A 19,995-nucleotide genomic window follows, 5' to 3' on the forward strand; every position below is an offset into this window, starting at 1 on the left:
AAATAGAATGCCGGGCGCGATACGGACGGATGATGGTGATATAATGGGAGCGAAGCCATCTGACGGTCTGCAGGTGTGGATGGACCCAGGGTATAATAGCTAGTAGCGCAACTGGACCCTCTAGAGGTTCCAGAATGCCAACTCCAGAATGACATGAGGTTTGAAGGACACACTGGCAAATGCCGAGGAGAAGAAGGACTCAAGTGTCACATCTACCGGACTACCGGAAGCCCGTGCAGTCTCGTAGGATGGACAGGGTGAAAAGTTGGGTCACATAGTAAAAAAGAGGATGAATACGTGAAGGTAACAAGAGTGAAAATCCGTTGAAGCTGTGTCACGCAAGCTCTACATTGACAGATAATACCAAAAGAAGACGCCGATCCATACCGGCGCAAAGAAGGCTTTGTCAGCCAGACCCTTAGAAACGTCCACCATCGGGAAACCCAAGAACAAACAACATAGAAAAAGAAAGAGAAGCGTAAGAAAAGCTCGCTGCAACGCCTGTTTGCCCTAGGAAGTAGTGGAATGTCGAAGAGTTGATAAGCAAGGAAAAGTAGTCGGTGGCCTGTTTGGGCGCGTTAGAAGGATTTGTGGTTGTTGGAGGCGAAAGCTCGGGAATATTGAGTTATGCTCCGGTGCAAAGTGATCAGAAATGATCCTTTATGGTCATTTCCCTCCTCTCGAATGACATATAATGGTGTTGTCGTCGGTAATTCGTATCGTAGTGCAAACATATGCTACAAACGACGTTTTTCGCCTACCCGGTCTGTATCGGGTATCCCCTGGTCGCCTCTCTCTCTCTCTCTCTCTCGGTAGCTCGTGCATGCCTCGCCTAGCTGAACGTGACAGCCTTGGGATCCAAAGGCCTCCCATCCGGTCCGATACCGTTGGCCTTGAAGCGCTGCTCCATGTACACCCTGCGCGCGTCGTCAAACTTCATGCGGCGCTTTTTCATGATCTTGAGAATCTCCTTCTTGCTGCGATCGTCGAGCCCTGCGCGGCTATCGCCTGATTCAACGTTGCCCGCCAAGTCAAAGGTCGAGCTCGAGAGGCCGGCGTCGATGTCGCCGACGAAGGAGGAGGGCAGACGGGAGTAGATGTAGTCACGGCCGGGGATCGGGAGGTCGGGAACGAGGTGGAGCCAGTGACCGCGGGTGAAGTAGAGGGCCGTTGCGGTGATGAGGAGGAGGAACGAGACGGAGTAGAGGAGGTACGACATTTTGGACGACTTTCGCTTTCGAGGGCGCGGTCGAGGTGGAATGACGTTGGGCTGGTCGCCGATACGCTGGTGTGGTTGCTTCGCAATCGCCGGCTGCTTAGGTGGCTAGGCTCCGAAAAGCTAGTAGCGGTGGTGATCGTCGTGGTTTAGAATGAACAGAACGGAAGGCAAGGGAAATGAATAGTGTGGGAAAAAAGAAGTCACAAAGAGAATGGTGTTTTGGCGCAAACGGTCAGAGACTGCCGTTCGAAAGGATCAAAGGATCATGTCGGCACCTGCAGGGAGACAGACGGTCGCGTTTGACTCCAGGGCAGAGTGAGGTTATGTGGAATGGAAGTGTAAGTGGTGAAGTTCGGCGACGAGCCAGGCGTACCGATGATGTGGAGGTGCAGTGGTGCGGGCTGCGTAAGTGCGCTGGACACTAATACTACCCAGGCTCCCCAGTTGGCCTCTTTCGGAAATGGGAGAGAGCCCTCAGGGACTCAGCGTCGCTGAAGGTGGACTCGGGCTGTCACTGCCCCCCGTAATCCCGTCTGATCCTGCAGCTTTTGGACTTCCATGGGGATCCACTTACTAAGGTCGGGCATGGAGCATTCGAAGGCGTACTACCTACAAGTACGTACGTAACTTGTAAGGCTTGGGCGCAGGGCAAGCGCAGGGTACCGTGGCAGGGGCCTGGGCCGCCAGGGAGACCGTTACGGATGCCGACGGGCAAGCTTCCATTTGCATCACGTGAATACTTCCGCCCCCGCCAGCTGGGCCACGGGACGTGCTGAAGCTGCCATGTATCCGTACCTTCCACGACGAACAAAGCTGGAGACCAGTAAATGATCTCAGGGCCGACTCAGTCCTTACATTGCGTTCCTGGTCTTCATTGTATGTGACTATGTCGAGGTCGGTGAAGACTCTACATGAGTTACTTCAACTACCTTATCTGTGGACATGCTCTTAATACCACTCTTCGTGGTTGAGGCCACGCAACCAGGAGGTGAAAGGCAATTTCCATGACACGCGTAACTAAGGCTTCTGCATAAGAGAGTCCCAAGAGGTACCCCAGAGCTCGGCCCCTGGAAACTTGATTATCCCGGTAGCTGGGGCTCACCGGCGCTCGCAACTTGGATACCTTCGTCCGGCCTGAGAAAGGTGGCAGCCTCCGATGAAGGTTTGCTCTTGAAGAGCGAATGTACCTCAGCTTCGGCGCCTACATAGTAAATGTCCATACTTTTTTTTGTAGACAGTGTTGCCTAAATGTCCAATGGTAGAGTAGCTGTATCTATATCACACAGTATTCCATCGCTTGTCTCAACCTGAATGGTGGGTGGGGGGGGGGGGGGCTCCCAAAAGCAACAGAGCTATTCTGACATACTGCCTGTGAAATAATTCGAGTTCTAGAGATAGCCGGCGGGTTTCGAACATATAGGTGTAATCAGCAGTTGGACTATACATGTCATGGTCACGATGTGGAACCGATATTATGTCGAAACGGTAGCTTGCTGGGATAACATGACGATTACATATCCGCAGACGAGAGGTGTTGCCATAAGATCATTTCCCATATGGATAGACCTTGCCTCTAGATGGGAAATCAATGGTGTGAATAATATAACTTCATAGCCCCGCAGCAGAGCGATACTGTGTATTTAGAGTGAAAAGCCCCTTAAAGGTGCCCAAGAGGCAACCCGCTTTGTCACCGTTACCCTTCTGGATGGCTCACGAACGAGAATATCGTCGACTAACATGATGAGGTGATGTAACAATATGGAATAAGTTCTGAAAGAAGACGGCGATCCACGTAAGAGCCACAGACCAGCGACTTTTACCTGCTTGGCATTGTGCACGTATACAAAGACGAATCATTCTGTCGAGCCAGATGGTGAAGTGAGCTAGAGTGCCTACCTTGGCAGTGCCTCTCACAGACGAATTCGACTGCCTTGCAGTGGAGGATCGACAATGGATATGCAGTGCCTTAAATACCTTAGGATTGGCAAAGTTGGCCTCTTTGTCAACGTACTATACCTGTTGTAATGAAGTACTACACAAGAGACTGGATAAATGCGCCCATACAAGACCAATGAGCTTTTTTCATGAGAGGATAAGATGCTATGGCCTGGCGTTGGGATGTGCCTACCGGATATGTAGGCTGGACCCGATGGCATGACATCGAGCCGAATGATGGATTTGTATGAATCACTTGAACGGTAACCATTAGCTACACTCAGTACTAAAGCATTGATAGTCAGCGAAGATTCTCCGGAGATATGCCTAGACTTTAGGCACTTCAACACCATGGAGTGTGTCGTTACTCGATGTGCGGTTCACCTTTGTGCCTCGGATTAATACCATGAATATTTCGCCCGTTGAATTGACCGATCTAGGCCGTAATTCAAACATGCTATCAATTAGGAAATCAGGACATACTAGAAATAGTATAGAAAAGAAGGCCAAACATTACAGGCCTTATCCAAGGACCGCGCTTTATAATATATTGTCTTGATATTAGCTTGCAACTGTCAAGTTTTTGAGCTTAGCCACATATGTTGGAAGAGACGCAATACTCGAGTTTCTGAATCCTGAACCGACTAAAAAAGAGCTTGAGCCTACCGCGTGCTAGTACATTTGATCATTGAGTTCGTGTAGTTGGAAATACGTAATCGCAATTGCGGTCGACTTATATGACGAGGACGAGGTTGTACTTCGAGCCGGTTCAGGATGCAAGTGCACCGCCATCACCAGCCACATTCAGACTGGCCCGCCGGGGAGGGCTTTTGTGCCCCGGAGGGGACTCGGTGTGGCGTCGCCGATGAAATGAGTGGACCCAAGAGACGCTAGTCCGCAAAGCGACTGCTAAGCGATAGCCCACACATTCAATTCAGGCCATTGAATTCTACGAACACGCAGACCGGCATCAGAGCAATCGTGAAGGTATTCATCAACCATTCCGTGATCCCTCAAATCAGTCAAAATGGCCGCCACTCTGCCCAACGTTTCCGCCGACCTGATCTGGGAGGTCGTCCGTAAGTTTCACCGCGGCGCCCGGCTGCCAGCGATGCCGAACTCGATCTGAATGCGCAATTTTGCTCACACCTGCTTGTTTTCTCGATACAGGCGCCCAGAATGCGTTCCTGGTCAACCGCAACGACGCCGGCGGTCTCCAGCTCTCCCGCGACCCCCTTAACCTGGTCAACAAGCACTCCCGCAAGGTATGTTGGGATCGAATCGTCAGAATACTGGCGGGGTTGAAGGGCATCTTTGGCTAACTTGTATCGCAGTACGCCGGTTTCGTCAACGACAAGGTACGATTACACCCCAGGCCGATCGAACTCGATATTCCTCCCTCGCTCGAACGATTCGATCCTTCGTAACACCACGTAGCACAGAGATGACTGACATGTGACGATTAGGCCATCGGCGTTGTCCCCAACGAGAAGGGTGGTGTCAAGGTGATCAGCAAGAACCAGAAGAACTTCAACAAGCCCTCCTAGGGCTACACCGAGGTCATCTACGGCGGCAACAAGTCTTCCCGCAAGTGAGTTTTGGACCACCGCTACAACCACAAACTTGTTGTCGTAATGCGGCACATGGAACGGGGCAAGCACGAGGATTCTGGAGAACAAACAGATGACTGACGGCTGTCGAACCATAGGACCTACTCCGCCGTTGCCCGCCAGGCTGCCGCCGGCGGCTACCGTGGCGACCTCCGCGAGGCCGCTGTCCAGCGCGTCTCTGCCATCCGCCGCTCCCAGCGCGCCGTCAAGGCCACCCCCGAGAAGAAGCCCCGCGGTGTCAAGGCCAAGGCCGCCGCCGCTGCCGAGGCTGAGGCATAAATGTTGAGATGCTGATTTAGCGGGACGAAAAAAGAGAAAGAAACAGGCTTGGTTTGGGCGTTACGTCGAGCAAATAGAGAATACCTTTTTGAGGGACACAGGCGAAACAAATCAAAAGCTTGAGTCAAAGGCCACAAAATAATGACTGGGACTGGTTTTTCGTTTGCTCCAAACGAGTGCTGCTGCTTCCCCCCTTCGCATTTGATGCCATGCGTGTGAGGGATTTGTGAGGCTCTGGGCCAACGACTTGGAAGGGCGATGATGATGATGCATGTTGAAGTATACCTTATCTTATGCCATGACGCGCGCCTGCACAGAAAGGGAAAGCTCGGAGTGGGAGTGGAGTGAGGGTGATCGAAGAGGCCGACATTGAGATAGCACAGTAGCCGGACTACGGGTCATGGTGTTGTCGATGCCGTGGTCCTCGGCCCTTACCCGGAGTTGCCCGACTAGAGTAGAGAGCGAATTCCTGCTGAACCTCGGGACCACGGGCAAGCATCGGAATGTCGAGGGTGTCATTCCGGCTTGAGCCATACCATCTTCCTACGTTGCCCCCCAAAAGTATTGTGTAGTGGAGCGGTATATTGATTGCAGTTTGTTGTTGGAGTGTTGATGAATGATGAAAGACAGGGACGCTTCTACGTCTTGCACGGAGTAAGTCTTCGCCGACATTGACCTGATCGAGATACGTGGAATGGCACCTGCGCATACATGGCGGGGTAATTTTGCCAGCCGGGGTTGCATAGGTGCTCCTAACATGGCATTTCTAACACAACGGTACGTACTCTTGATATTGTGAGTAATTCGTGCCGCAGTGTAGGTAATTCTTACATGTTCCATGAGCAAGATCTTAACCTCGTAGAAGCAACGATGAGTGAATATGTATTTTTAGTGAGCTATTCGCCCGCCCAAACACCACAGGCAGGGCCCGTAGGTTATGTTTTGCCCAGCTGTCTCATCGCCGAGGATAATGATAGCTATCACGATCTGAAGCATGTCACAGGCTTCCCATAGGAATAATGGGGCCCGTCTTTGCGTTAGGTTGTTTCTACCGTTCCCACACCCGAGTTTTGGCTATACATAGGAACGAGCTACCCCTGGAGCTCGGGGACATCGGGACATCGGGACGAGGACGGGGGACCGTTCATCAGCAGGAAAACATCGGAAGGCATTGGTCCAGCTGGCCGGGAGTTGACGGGGGGCGAATTACCGTGTTAGCCTCGTCCGTCTCTCACATGCATCAGACCGGAGGTGAATGGCGAACAAAACGGGTTGACGACGGATGTTGCAATTGGTTGCAGGACGTTGGTGGCAGGGGATTGGCGCAATCGATGCTAGGTATTGAGCAAGCACTGGGCAGTGGGCGGGAAACATCCAGAGCACCTAAGGTAGGTACCTGTAGAATGTATCTTTATCTTTCCTTCAGCGACTGCTTCCATGGGCTGGGCGTGTCTCAGTGGCCGCCTTTGTTTGGGTCGAATGAAGAGGTATCTGCGACAGCTATTCCCTAGTGCGGCAAGCCGGAAGGTACCTTACCTTGCACTTGCTCCTCTCTTTGTCCACTCTGCAGCCCGAGACAGCGGCAGCAGCAGCATCAGCAGGGCCAGCGAGCAAGCAACGCAGCAACTGGTCCGGCTAATAAAGCACCGCAACCGCGCAAGTATAAGCTACGGGATCGGGCTTGCTGGGTGCAGCGGCGCAGTACATGAGGTACAATGCCGTAAGGTAACTACACGCGCAGTGCTGCTGTCGAGTCGCTTTTCTGCGCATTACTGGCGCCTGCCGCCGCTACCACCTCACCTCGAGGAGCGATGGAGGAGCGTGCAATAGCTACAATGGAAACTTGAACCCCCCGTGCCTGCCCTGCCTCAGGAGCGGCCCCCCCATGGTCCCCTTCTCACCCCTCCAAGTTGCCCCTCTTTTTGACCCCTCCATCCAATGACACAGGCAAAGTCCCACGGAACGAGGGGTGGGAAACCAAAGGTCGCAATTCTCCCCGCGGTTGAACCTACGTCCCCGCCGACAGCCTCCGGACTAGGTATCAGCTGGCTCAGACTACTTCTACGTAACCTTGGCTCGGTTTACTTCTCCTCTCTTGCTCTCCCTTTTCATACTAAAGCAAACGATCTCCCGCTCTTGTGAGATTCATCCTCATACATCTTCCATCTTACCAGCAAAACCTTCAGTTTACGTGACTACTGTACGTTTGACGATGACCTCTCTCCCCCCCTCACCTTAGTACTTGACAAGCTTGGATAATTGTAGCGAGAGCTCCCCACACTTGGTCTCGTACCATGCGCCAGAGCTCGACATGTTAAGCGAGCAAAGCTCCAAGATCACCCCGCTAATCCGCGAGAACCCTTCAGGCCACCCTCCTCCTTCATCCATCTCCTTTCTCAAACCGAATAACAAGAATCACAATCAAAATGGTCAAGGCCGGTATGTTCCCACCACCTGAGACTATCGCGCAAAGCCTCGTCAATCTAATCATTTCTTAGTTGTTGCTGGCGCCTCTGGCGGTATTGGACAGGTACAGCGAATCCGGAACCCCGCGTGGTCAGCAAATAACGTTCACATTGCTCACCACCAACCTGTCTACTCTAGCCTCTGTCCCTCCTCCTCAAGCTCTCTCCCCTCGTCGATGAGCTTGCCTTGTACGATGTCGTCAACACCCCAGGCGTCGCCACCGATCTCTCCCACATCTCTTCCAATGCGGTACGTTTCATCGCAGTCTCAATTGTCTCGTGGCACCCGTAGTACCGATAGCTTGCTAAACAGAGGTGCCGCAAACAGAAAATCGCTGGCTACCTGCCCAAGGATGATGGCGCCAAGGCCGCCTTCAAGGATGCCGATATCATCGTCATTCCCGCTGGTATTCCTCGTGAGTTACACTTGCGGAGCCTCGTCCGCTGCTTCTTTCTAACGGCCAATCCACTCTAGGCAAGCCTGGCATGACCCGCGACGATCTCTTCAACATCAATGCCGGTATCGTCAAGGGCCTCATCGAGGTTGCGGCCGAGGTCGCCCCCAAGGCCTTCATCCTTGTCATCTCCAACCCTGTCAACTCCACAGTCCCTATTTCCGCCGAGGTTCTGAAGGCCAAGGGCGTCTTCAACCCTCAGCGTCTGTTCGGTGTCACAACTCTCGACATTGTCAGAGCCGAGACCTTCGTTGCCGAGATCTCCGGCAAGTCCACCAGCGAGCTCAATGTTCCCGTTATTGGCGGTCACTCCGGCGAGACCATTGTTCCCCTCTTCAGCAAGGTCAAGCCTTCAGTGTCCATCGCCGACGACAAGTACGATGCTCTCGTCAACCGTGTCCAGTTCGGTGGTGACGAGGTTGTCAAGGCCAAGGACGGCGCTGGTTCTGCCACTCTCTCCATGGCCTACGCTGGCTACAGGTAAGAAATCGGACGCTCGACAACTTAAGGTCAGGGACTGACGTGTGATAGATTCGCCGAGAAAGTCCTCAAGGCCCTTAAGGGCGAGAAGGGTCTTGTTGAGCCTAGCTACGTCTACCTCCCCGGCGTTCCCGGCGGCGAGGAGATTGCCAAGAAGACCGGCGTCGACTTCTTCTCCGTTCCCATCGAGCTTGGCGTAAGTTGCACAGCATTCCATCCTGTCCCCTGTCCAAATCTGAATGGGACCCAACACTGACATATTCGTAGCCCAACGGTGCTGAGAAGGCCATCGACATTCTTGGCGACATCACAGAGAAGGAGCAGAAGCTTCTGGAGGCTGCGGTTGCAGGATTGAAGGGCAACATTCAGAAGGGTGTCGAGTTCGCCCACAAGGCTCCCCAAAAGTGATTCCCCCCTTTGTACACTTGTTTCCAGTAACAGCCCCCGACCCCCTCTCAAGGAAGCCGCATGACAACAGCTTCCAACAATGTAGCCAAAAAATGGTGATAGATGAAATACAACCGAGGGAGAATTATGGCTGATCGACTCTTCTTTTTCCTAGGCTGTGAGGTGTTATTGGTCTCGCAAGTGTATGGTTGACCAGCGTATATAACACCAGCTGGGATTCTCTTGAGTCCGCGTACGTAGGGCAACGGCGTCGGTAGTTTTGGATATGGCGATAATTGCTGCTGGTTTATAATTGGAGTAAGACACCTTGGGCATCAACTCGAATGACCAGATCTTTGGTCGATACTCTGCAAAAAGTCTAAATTCTTTCAACGCTTGCATGCCGTGTCATTGACACTTCTCTATGGTTTCCCCACGCGCCATTTGTTTGGGACAGGGGCTTCTTGATACGTGAAGTTGGGTATTATGTGCTTGACGGCAGGGTCTTGATTTGGAAAATAGCTGCCGGCAGCTCGTTGGTCTCGGCTTGGACGGTTGCGTTGATACCTAACGCCGCTAGCGCTCCGCGCACAATCCCGCACGGGAACCAGAGGAACTGTAGCCAAACAAGTCAGCACCCTGTAGGTCGTCATATTGATAGATCGGCGTGGGTTTAGACGTACTGGCTGTGCCCGAACAACCGCCTGTCCGCCAGCTTCTGTACTCATTCTCGAGAAAGGTTTGAACGAGTTGTCTGTCAGTACGTAAACGCCCTATTCCAACGGACTAGATCAGCCACCCAATTCCCAAGTCGCTCGTCTGGAGCGTCGCCCTTGACCAGGCCTTCCGATAGGTAGAGGGGATATCGCTGACGTACCCTGTGATTTGTCTTGAGGTTGTCAATCTGTTTTCTAAACACGAGCGACCAAAGATCCTTGCAGACAAACTTGATGACGTCGAGCGTATCGTTGAATCGTGGCCGGTCTCTCGAGAATCTGAACACCAAGTTCATAGACCGTCAGCTTCCAATCGTTGTAAAATCCCAATACTGTGTCTTCGTCCCCCCTTGCTATCGCCAAAGGCGGCGCACAGAGGAAGAGGAGGGAGGCACAAGAGGAAACGTACCTCTCAACAAGCCCCTGCCCAACACGATATCCCAGCGTCTCAAGCCGATAAAACACCGCATCCCGCTCCTCGTCCTCGTCCAGCTTCCTGACTGTGCTCCCGCCCGCAGCCCCGTCCGCGCTCGACGGCGCAGCACCTCCGTCGGCCCCCCCGCCCTGACTGTGGCTCACCGTCGACAGCGCGTCAGCTGAAGCACCTCCTCCTGCAGCGGCAGCGCCCCCACCGGCACTATTCGCATCAGTCGGCGCGGCTTCGAGGTCTCTCGTCACGCGAAAGGCCATGGGCACGAGCTCGATGAGGAGGAAGTCGAGACAGGAGGAGTTAAGGAAGGAGGCCGACGGGTCCGTGGCGTTGTACGGCGGCATGACGCTTTCGAAGGACATGGCTTCTTGCTGGCTGGGAAGCTAATTGTGGTATGGGCGTGGAAGAATAGTCGCTATGGTTCCTGGCTTCGTCGAGGAGGGTTTCGCGCGGTTATTGGCTCTCTCGAGTATGGTTCGTTTGTCTGTGTGGGGCTCGATTGCGATGAAAGTTTGGTGTTGATCCAAGGCAATGGAGACTAGGCAGCGAAGTTCGTAATAGTCAGTTCGGCGTGGAATCAGAGATGACGTTGATGCAATGGCGCTTGAAGGAAATCGCAGGAGTAGTTTTGGACACTGTTTCGTCAAGGCCAATGTGCGGTTCAAGGTAGGTAGCAGGTAGCTGGAGGCGGATGAACGATTGAAGCCGCTACCTAGGTAGGTAGGTACCTGAAAGAGCGAGGTCGGGTACGTACCTGATTTGACATGGAACGTCGTGGAGCTGGCCTCTAAGCTCTTCAGGGTCCACCCACCAGAGCTCCAATTCCGATTCGACAGGGATTACAGTAGACAACTTGCACGTTATGTTGGCACACGATCACGGACGGGTAATGATGGACGTAGACGAAGAGGAGAGTCCTCAGAGTGATTTCATCTCATTATACGGATGTGATATCCGTAGCGTAGTGTTTGGTATTTGTATCCCTCGCTTTCCTAAGGTACCAAGCTGGCAAAGTTTCTGAGGCATCTACCTCACATCTAAGTAGAGCTTTGCTCAGACGCCTGCTATCGCCCTGATTCATGCCTATGGCATAAGGCTGTTGGGGCTGTTGGAATATGTTTTGCCTCCTAAACGCCTGGACAGCTATCCATCCGTCCGTTTCCACGCCCAAAGAAAAAACACATACATGAGCCACAAATCCGCCTTCATTAGGTAGGGAAGTATGTACGTGCTTATTGAGGCGGCTAACCTCATGCTCCATGTCTCGCAGCTCGTTGATAGAGATTGCCAGGGTGGCCTCCTCAAAACATGCTGCTACTGTAACCATTGCTGTTGTAGTTACTCGATCCCGCCCCCTGTAGTTGTTGCCGCTTCGGAGGCGGTGCGGCTGGCTCATCATCGTCTGATAGGGTCAGGTCTATTGTCACCCTATCCGAATGCAGTCTCTTGGCGCTTGTTGTGGCCACGCCCCGCGGCATCGTCGAGCTTTCTCGAGACATCACCGTTGTCGTCGGAGTTGCCGTGCTGGCGACTGACCGGTTGGGAGTTTCGAAGTTTCGACTGCGAACTGGGTTGACCTCCACGATACCCCAGTCGTCGTCGTCGTCATCATCGTCTTCGTCAACAAGGCCGCTTCCACCATTGGTCGGCCTGTTCTCGGCCTGTCCTGTGTTCACTCGCCACTGTCCGTCGGGTTCAATGGTGACTTGATCTAGGGACTTTGATGTGTTCGCTAGGATGTCTCTTACGTACCTTCGACGGATGTTAGCTAGAAATTGTGGGGGCGATACATGGGACTTACTCGTCAACGGCCAGCTGTGCGTATGGCGCCGGTTTATTGCAAATCGGGCAAAGCCACTGAGGGCCCTGCTCTTGCAATTGGAGGTACGACGTTGCGTCGAAACATTGGATGTGCGAACAGTTGACAGAGCGGCACGGGACATCAAGACGCATGTAGGATAAAGGACACTTAAGAGACAGGACTTGAGATGTCGTGACGATATCTGTATCCGCCGCTTTCTTGCTGACTGGAGGGTTTTAGTCTCTTGTTGATAATATGGGAGTAAATCGGCAAAACGTACTCTCCTCAATCACCTTGTTTTTGGGGATCTTCTGCCCCTTCTTGATGTTGTCGGCCAGGTCCTGGGCCGAGGTGATACGGCAGACATTCAGGACAAGATAGAATTTCTGCAAACAAATTAAGTGTCAGCGGTAAAAGACGGAGCAGGGTATTGAGATTCGTAAATCTGAGGCAACCCACCTTTTGAGTCAACGCATAGGTGAACTCAACGAGATTTCTGTTGTCATTTTTCAGACGCAAATAACTCGTAATGTCGACTGGCCTTGTCGAGCCTGGCTTGTTCTTCAAGCCTCTGAGATTCGCCTTGACCTCGTTACCGTTGACCTTGATCTCCGACTGATGGGGAAACGCGATATCCTGGACGCCATTGCTATCTCCGGCGCAGAAGACCATGATGCGTAGTGACTTGTCATCGAGAACTCTGTTCAGATTGAGATTATCGCTGACTTTGACTGGAATTGAGACCATGTTCCTATGCTGGCTCATAGCTGATTGGGAAATTAGCAACGACCAAGATGAAACATGAAATGGCGACCTACCCTCGCACGAGCGCACATCGCCTACCCGGAACTGGATCTCGTAGAAGGGACTGTTCTTGAAAGAGAGCCCTGCATCAAAGTTAAGCGTTTGTTCAAAGGACTTTTGAGGGAATGACGTACCGCTTGATCCATACCCGGGCAGAGCAGGGCCATTCGCACCGCTGGGGCGGGCATTGCGCCCCCAGTATTGGTCTTGCCGCATCATTGACACTGGCGGAGTCGCTGTGGCGGGACGTCCACTCTTTTGAGAGGCGGGCGAAGCGGAGGAGCCGGTCCTTGTGGTCTCGATGCTTCGTTGGATTTGCTGGAAGCGAGTCGCGTCGCTGTTCTTGAAGGCTTCTTCGATAGCTGACGGGCAAAAGATGTTAGCCTTAGGTGGTTCTGAGAAGCAAACTTCGCTGCCTGGAGCAATGCTCAGACACGACAGCGCCCGTGAAACAGCTGGAGCCAGAGAAGGGGCGCAAAAGGAGGTATCTCAGGCGGCCGAAAGGGCTCAAGAAGGAAAAGTACTCACCACTGACGATGCGACTTTGCAGAGCCGCCTTAACGCCGCTGCTAGTGAGCCCGTTGAGCTGACAAATTTGGGATAATTGGCGGTTCAGAAGCTGGTTGCTGTTCACCAGCTTGACCAGAGCCTGGAGCTCATGCCTCTGTATGGAGGTCATGGTTCTCGGGCGAGGTGAAAGGGTTGTGGTGGTGTCTTCGGTGACGGCCTCATGAAGGTTCGCAGGTGCGACGTCGGATCGACTTCGGTCGTTGGTACCTAGAGGCGCCGTCGACAGGCCGTGGGGGTAGGTGGCGGATACTTGTCTGCGTCAAAGTCGTCGGCCGAGGAATGGGTGGAAAGCAAAGAAGAGAAGGAGAACGACGGGCCTCAAGTGAAAATAACAGTCATGGGCGCGACCACACGAGGCAGGAGCGACGAGGCTCGTGGTGCGCGCCGACAGGCAAGAGCCAAAAGTGCGTGGGGAAGTTGCAGTCGGGTCGGTCGAGGAAGGCAAGGGCAGGGTAGGTAGCTCCCGTCCCGTACTGCTCGGTGGGTTGGTGGTGGTGGCGGCTCTGCTGCTGCGCTGCCCTTCCCGTCTTTTTTTTTCCTTCTTCACTCTCGGCTTTGCGATAATGGAGACAGGCAGAGGGATATACCAATGTTCCCAAATGCGACAACGATAGCAGGTAACGACCCTGATGTGTGCGAAATTGCTTGTGCGCTTACCCACCGATACGAACTCTATTGCATCGAGCAGTAATATGAATATGATATCGACGCCCAAGGTAAGAGCAACGGCATTAGTCCAGCGTACGGATGAAGTGAGGTCAAACTAGGCCAGGGGCCATTTCTTGAGTCAGCAAAGGTTTGATGTCATCCGCGACTATCGGCCTTTGGGGGCTCTGTGAAGACGGGTGTTACTGAACGGGTAGGAGCCCACCACAGCTGAATACCTTGCGACTACAGCAGCAATCAAGCCGTATTCTGGATGTGGGCCTGAATTAAAGCAAGTGAAGCGTGAAGGTGAGTTATCCAAGGGAAGTGCTGAGGTGAGATTCACAACTAGTGAGACTCGATGATGGTGTGGACACTGGCCGGGAAGTGTGTAGGCAGGAAATGGCGGCTCTGTGTGGTCTTTCTTAGGGGAGAGTAGTTGAACGTCCCCGTCGGGCAGGTGAAAGCCTGAACCGATGACTCTCTAGTGGGCGGTCCGCCGTTGTTTCAGCATCTGTGTCCCCTAAGAAGCAGACAACGCATTTGAGAAACCAAAATTCCTGGGTCATTGCCCGTCCCGTTCTGGAAACCACCGCCAGCCAGAGGCGCCTTCCAGGTGTTTGGAAGAATGTGGGGGTGTCAATAGCCGGCAGCCCCTACGACGGCCGATTGACTGAGGTGAAGGTGGTCTAGCCCATGTGAGTGAGACGCCAGGATGGTTTTGCTGCCGTCCAAAGCGCTGCGGCCTGCATACCCTTCCTGACTGGACGACTGGATTGGCAGGCGGGGCACGGCTGCAACCACCTGTGTAAAATTTCCTATCATCACTCAGTGAAGACCGTTTGCTTTCACATGGTCACTCTCACCGACTTGAATACTCGACATTTCTCAGTAATCCGAGACATATCAAGGTTGTTCCTCACTCAGCCTGCTGTTAACTTCTTGCCTGTATAAACACAGCGAGACGTCTCCTCAAATCCTTCATAAACACTACACCGCCCGGTACATATCCGCAGCAATGGCCAAAAGCGCGAGAGCCAGCGTTATCAAGAAGAACAACCAGAGACTCAAGGCAAATGTCTTTGGTCCCGTTGAGCAGGCCAGAGCCGAGCGTCTCTCGGCGAAGCTGCTAGAATTGGCAAAGGCCCCCAAGCCTGAGAGGGAGGCAGACACCAAGATGGATGTTGAGGATGACGACGATGGTGAGTTCCCAGCCATTTTCCAAGGCAGTTCCATGAGGCAAAAAGTTTCGAAACTGACATTCCAAAAGCGGAAATCAACGGTGACGATGAGAAGAAGGAGGCCAAGGCGGATGACACCTGTAAGCTGAGCTCACTCGATAATTCCCGTCACAAAGACTGACTCTCGTCACAGCCATGGACGTTGACTCGGCGAAACCCAAGCGTCGCTCTGGAAGAATTCAGAAGCAAAGGAAGAAGACTTCCAAGGTCGTCTTCCCCAAGTACAGCGATCGTCGCGGAGGCTCCAAGGGCGGAGTTTCCAAGAGAAAGTAAAGGCTTGTTGTCCTTTCACTGGTTATTCCCCTCGCCTTTTGCAGCATCATGGGCGAAGAGTCGCGCTCGATCAAGAAAAATCGTAGCGCGCTCACTCGGCGAGTCTCATGATGAGGAACTCATTCCTGGACATATCCAATTCCTTTTCCGGCGTTCTTGTGAATAGTGGGATACTAAAATTTTCATCGGTTATTTTGGGGGGTCATTTCACACTTTTCACCCCATTGAGAGAGTACATTGGAGACGCGGTCAAACAGTTGATAGACCGGTAGACATGGCGCTGGGCATGGCCAAATAGCTGCCAGACGAATAATGAAAAATCACTATCAACCTCCAGTTACTCCACGTTCAATACTATTTCAACGTACTTCATTCATTGATACTCAGTCCTGTGCCGGGTGAAGCGGAACAATATTACCTACTGGTCGTATCGGCCGGGGTTCTCTCTGCTCGGACTCCCCTACTATGTTCTCGACCAATCATCGTTCGGGCGCGACTCCCTCCAGTTCGGTGCATGTCATCCCTGTGCAAGAGCTGTTACAGTGTCCTCTCAGCTCCCGAGGTCCTGTTATGTCCATCATGCCTAGCGATGTGTGAACACAGGTAAACTGACCTGTGGCCCCCCCGGTTACCTGACCTGACCAAGGAAAAGGGACGTGACCTGAGCGCTCTTCTGATTGGCCCGTGGAAAATAAGTGGGTCCAGTTGACCTAATTCTAAAGTAATCTCAAGGTGATTTAGAACTAGTTTAGAATTAATTTAGAACTAATTCTAAATTATAACTTAAATATTATAAAATATACTTATTTTAATATAAAAAAATATTTTTATACATATATTATACTAATTAAAGTATTAAATAATTTATATAAATATAAGAATTTAAGTTTTTAGTTTTTTATAAATATATTTAAAATAATTTTAAAGTTTATTTAGAATTAGTTTGGAATTAATTCAGAACTAATTTAGAATTAATTCTAAATTAATTTTTATTAATTTTAATATTTAATAGTAGCTTTATATTTTAATTTTAGTTTTCATAATACTATTTTTCTTAAAAAATACTTAAAAATATATCTATAAGTAATTTAATTAAAAATAAAATTTGATATTAAAATTTATTTATATTATATTAATTTAATATAAAACTAATTTAGAATCGATTTCGAATCGATTCTGAATTACATTTAGATCACCTGCGGAGTGGCACGGGCCACACTCACGTGAAAATGTGGGGTGGTCAGCTAACACCCCCCCCCCCCCCCCCCCACAGGTCAGTTTACCTGTGTTCACAGCGATGTACCAGGGTAATTATCTACCTGATTACTCCGTACCTCGATACCTTACCATCCCTACGGATACCTTGCGCATACTCTTTAGCTATTTGCTCCGCCTGCCGGACACTCGCTTTGCCCATTTGGGGTCTAAGCGACTGGATCCCGAGAACCTTGACGGAACTGCCACCGTTGCCTGCAGATTGGCAACTTCACCCGTCTTCCATCTCACCATGGTTTGCGCGCCTTTCATCCCTTGTCGCATCATGATCGAATAAGGCAGCTGCTTTCTGAACGCGATGACTCTATTCTCAAGCCATCAAACAACTCGACGACTTCAATAATATACTGAAAGTAAACGAGGCTTTCGCATTGCCATTCTGCGGCCAAAGGTCATCTTGATGGATACGCGACGAACATGTCTTTTCGGTACGGCCCGGGCTTCCTGGCAGCTCTTCTCACAATCGCCAACATCCTGATTCCACTGGCGGTTTTCACGTTTGCTACCGGTTTCTTTCCGTATAAGCCGGTTCTACCAGGTTTGGCTCAATATGAGGCCCTTGAATTTGGCCCGCCGCCACAGGCACCCTTCGACCGCCTCATTTTTATGGTCGTTGATGCGTTGCGAAGGTAAATGCGGCTCACAGTGCCCCCAGGCTTTTGACAATACTAACATCATCACAGCGACTTCGTATACTTGAATGGCACCGGCTTCACATACACTCAAGAGTACGCCGACGAGCACTCTACCGTCTCACTCTCACCGTGTTAACCATGTTATAGGCTCATCCGCGATGGTGCCGCCCTACCTTTCACGGCGTATGCGCGGTCACCAACCGTCACCATGCCCAGAATCAAAGCCATCACCACTGGCTCAATCCCGTCTTTCCTGGACGTCATCTTGAACCTGGACGAAGCAGATTCGTCCTCGACTCTCGCTGCTCAAGATACCTGGCTTGCCCAGATGAAAGCCAAGGAGACGGGGAAAATGCTCATGTACGGCGATGACACATGGCTGAAGCTCTTCCCGGGCACTTTTGACCGTGCCGATGGCACCGCGAGCTTCTTCGTAGCAGTGCGTCGTCTTCATGATCATCCCTTGCTGTCCCTTAACTGACTGGTCTAAGGACTTCACCGAAGTGGACAACAATGTCACCAGGCACATAGACAGCGAGCTGAAGAATGACGATTGGAGCACGTTAGTTCTCCACTACCTCGGGCTCGATCACATCGGGCATAAATCAGGACCGCGAAGGTAAGATTAGCTTTGGATCGCCTTCCGAATCTCCCTTGCTGACTATAGTTAGCTCACACATGGTACCCAAGCAACATGAGATGGACGGTATTGTGAAGCGTATATACAACGCCATGGAATCACGAGAACATATGGCTTCCACATTGATGGTTCTCTGCGGAGATCACGGTATGAACGATGCCGGCAATCATGGAGCTTCTTCTCCCGGAGAAACCTCTCCGGCGCTCGTTTTTATCTCTCCCAAACTAAAGGCTTTGCAACGGAACCTCCAAGCTCCTGTTCCATTTCGAGAGGACTTCTCCTACTACACCAAGATTGAGCAGTCAGACCTGGCACCCACCCTCGGTGCTCTGCTGGGCTTTCCGGTGCCGCAAAATAACCTTGGCGCCTTCATATCCGACTTCCTGCCTTTCTGGCCCGACAGTGAGTTTATGCAGGCTCCAGCTTCGGTTACGTAGTGGCTCACACTTGACAGGAAATGATCAGATCCAACTGCTCGTCCGCAATGCCCGGCAGATACTGAACATTGTGACAGTAACTTTTGGCTCCGAGATGTTTGACTTGGGGTCTACCTTTGATCAAAAAACGTGCTCAAATCCTCGGGATGATGCCCAGGAGCTAGCTTGTGAATGGCACCGCGTCAATGATGCACTCAAAACCATGGATGGCGAGGCCGAGTTAGATCCAACCTGGCGTGAAGCCATGTCAAAGGTACGTCAACACCCTGACCTCAGTGCATCAAACCATGAATCTGTGCTGACATCCAATAGTGGCTCAGCAGAGCGCAGGATCTGATGAGCAGCATGGCCAGCAACTACGACATGGGAAGGTTACATATCGGCGAAGCAGTTGTCGGCTTCGTTGCCAGTTCCCTGATATTCGGCGCTCGACTTAGTTTGATACCGCTACTGGCCATCTCAGTTACGTACGGCATCATGATGTTCGCGAGCAGCTACGTAGAAGAAGAACACCATTTCTGGTATTGGGCCACATCGGCCTGGCTGGGCTCCATGGGCATCAAAAAGATGCAGTCGTAAGTGCCAAGCATACTGTTAGCACTCACAATCACAAAGACTGACATGGGCTACAGCACCCGGTCGCCATCAGGAACACTAGCATCTCTTCTCATCGCCCTGATAGCAACTAGACTGATCCGGGGATGGAACCAGACAGGCCAGAAGCACGCCGGCGAGCCCGATATCGCTAAAACCTTCATCGTTACACGCCCTCCCATCCTTTGGGCCCTTGTCAGCGTAACCTATCTTTTCCTTTTTGTACAACTACTTAGAAAACTCCGCGGCCTTCCCCGCGCCGGCGTGACAGCTGCGTCGGCTCTTCTAGTCCTCTCCGCCTTCACGTTCAAGCTCGCCTTTACCAACGAAGACGCACCAGAGCTCGTGACCGGGCCCCTCGCAACCCTCAACACCCTAACCCAGGGCATCTCCCTCGTCACCCGAGCCCGCCTCGTCTTCGCCGGCATCGGCGCCGCAGCCCTCTACTCATCCTACCTAGCCCTCTCCAACCCAGAGACCGAATCACGGCACACATCCCCCCTCCTTCACCACCTCATCACCCTCCTCCTCGCAACCCAATCCCGCGTCACAAATATCCCCCTCCTCCTCCTCTTCACCCTCCAACTACCTCTTCTCGCCTCTCTCGACCTCTCCCTGCCCCTCCTATCTACGACCTCCCTCCTCCTCCAGTACGCCTCCTTCTTCGCCTTTGGCGGCACAAACGCAATCTCCTCCGTCGATCTCTCGAGCGCCTACAACGGCGTGGGGGGCTTCGACGTCGTCGCCGTCGGCATCCTGACCTTTGTGAGCAACTGGGTCGGCCCCATCTACTGGGCGTCCGCAACGAACCTGCTCCTCCTGCAGTACCGCGGCCGCAGAGCCGGCAGCGACGAAGGCAGGTACGTGTTTTTGCGACACATAGGGCACACGACCTTGTTCACGGCGTGCAGCGTCGCGTTCGTCATGGTGGCGTGCGAGGCGCTGCGGACGCACCTGTTTGTCTGGACCGTATTTTCGCCAAAGTACCTGTACTGCATGGTCTGGACCATCGGCCAGCATCTTCTCGTCAACGTCGTATTTGCTGGTTTGTTGTACCGTTTGGGATCGGCTTGATATACGAAGCATTCACCACTATTCGCCAAC

The 19,995-nt window shown here is 52.2% G+C and overlaps 7 protein-coding genes across 7 annotated transcripts; 4 read left to right on the plus strand and 3 right to left on the minus strand.

The window, feature by feature from the left end:
- Nucleotides 1–832: 832 nt before the first annotated feature.
- On the minus strand, nucleotides 833–1,219 carry CTAM01_11987 (uncharacterized protein; the record flags this gene model as incomplete). The annotated part of the gene is made up of 1 exon (XM_060527995.1): nucleotides 833–1,219. The coding sequence occupies one exon, from the start codon at nucleotides 1,217–1,219 to the stop codon at nucleotides 833–835; it is 387 nt and encodes a 128-aa protein (XP_060377404.1).
- A 2,962-nt stretch (nucleotides 1,220–4,181) lies between these two features.
- CTAM01_11988 (ribosomal L28e family protein) lies at nucleotides 4,182–5,043 on the plus strand (the record flags this gene model as incomplete). The annotated part of the gene is made up of 6 exons (XM_060527996.1): nucleotides 4,182–4,233; nucleotides 4,325–4,419; nucleotides 4,489–4,512; nucleotides 4,621–4,659; nucleotides 4,702–4,745; nucleotides 4,863–5,043. 6 exons carry the CDS (start codon nucleotides 4,182–4,184, stop codon nucleotides 5,041–5,043), a joined length of 435 nt encoding a protein of 144 aa, XP_060377405.1.
- Nucleotides 5,044–7,469: 2,426 nt separating this feature from the next.
- On the plus strand, nucleotides 7,470–8,851 carry CTAM01_11989 (malate dehydrogenase; the record flags this gene model as incomplete). The annotated part of the gene is made up of 7 exons (XM_060527997.1): nucleotides 7,470–7,482; nucleotides 7,542–7,573; nucleotides 7,648–7,758; nucleotides 7,837–7,924; nucleotides 7,984–8,443; nucleotides 8,495–8,639; nucleotides 8,711–8,851. 7 exons carry the CDS (start codon nucleotides 7,470–7,472, stop codon nucleotides 8,849–8,851), a joined length of 990 nt encoding a protein of 329 aa, XP_060377406.1.
- Nucleotides 8,852–9,314: 463 nt separating this feature from the next.
- Nucleotides 9,315–10,338, minus strand: CTAM01_11990 (transporter particle component; the record flags this gene model as incomplete). Its single annotated transcript, XM_060527998.1, has 4 exons — nucleotides 9,315–9,446; nucleotides 9,514–9,603; nucleotides 9,708–9,825; nucleotides 9,956–10,338. 4 exons carry the CDS (start codon nucleotides 10,336–10,338, stop codon nucleotides 9,315–9,317), a joined length of 723 nt encoding a protein of 240 aa, XP_060377407.1.
- Nucleotides 10,339–11,277: 939 nt separating this feature from the next.
- Nucleotides 11,278–13,404, minus strand: CTAM01_11991 (MIZ/SP-RING zinc finger; the record flags this gene model as incomplete). Its single annotated transcript, XM_060527999.1, has 6 exons — nucleotides 11,278–11,728; nucleotides 11,778–12,003; nucleotides 12,058–12,163; nucleotides 12,237–12,544; nucleotides 12,596–12,943; nucleotides 13,110–13,404. Coding segments are annotated over 6 exons (1,734 nt in total), but the record flags the coding sequence as incomplete, so codon positions are not given.
- A 1,410-nt stretch (nucleotides 13,405–14,814) lies between these two features.
- On the plus strand, nucleotides 14,815–15,310 carry CTAM01_11992 (uncharacterized protein; the record flags this gene model as incomplete). Its single annotated transcript, XM_060528000.1, has 3 exons — nucleotides 14,815–14,998; nucleotides 15,067–15,117; nucleotides 15,171–15,310. 3 exons carry the CDS (start codon nucleotides 14,815–14,817, stop codon nucleotides 15,308–15,310), a joined length of 375 nt encoding a protein of 124 aa, XP_060377409.1.
- A 1,692-nt stretch (nucleotides 15,311–17,002) lies between these two features.
- CTAM01_11993 (GPI ethanolamine phosphate transferase) lies at nucleotides 17,003–19,965 on the plus strand (the record flags this gene model as incomplete). Its single annotated transcript, XM_060528001.1, has 8 exons — nucleotides 17,003–17,214; nucleotides 17,269–17,313; nucleotides 17,368–17,659; nucleotides 17,712–17,839; nucleotides 17,892–18,262; nucleotides 18,315–18,550; nucleotides 18,610–18,872; nucleotides 18,930–19,965. The coding sequence occupies 8 exons, from the start codon at nucleotides 17,003–17,005 to the stop codon at nucleotides 19,963–19,965; spliced, it is 2,583 nt and encodes an 860-aa protein (XP_060377410.1).
- Nucleotides 19,966–19,995: the final 30 nt, after the last annotated feature.

Source organism: Colletotrichum tamarilloi (assembly GCF_030869305.1).
Source record: "Colletotrichum tamarilloi strain Tom-12 chromosome Unknown Scaffold_70.1, whole genome shotgun sequence".
Taxonomy (NCBI): domain Eukaryota; kingdom Fungi; phylum Ascomycota; class Sordariomycetes; order Glomerellales; family Glomerellaceae; genus Colletotrichum; species Colletotrichum tamarilloi.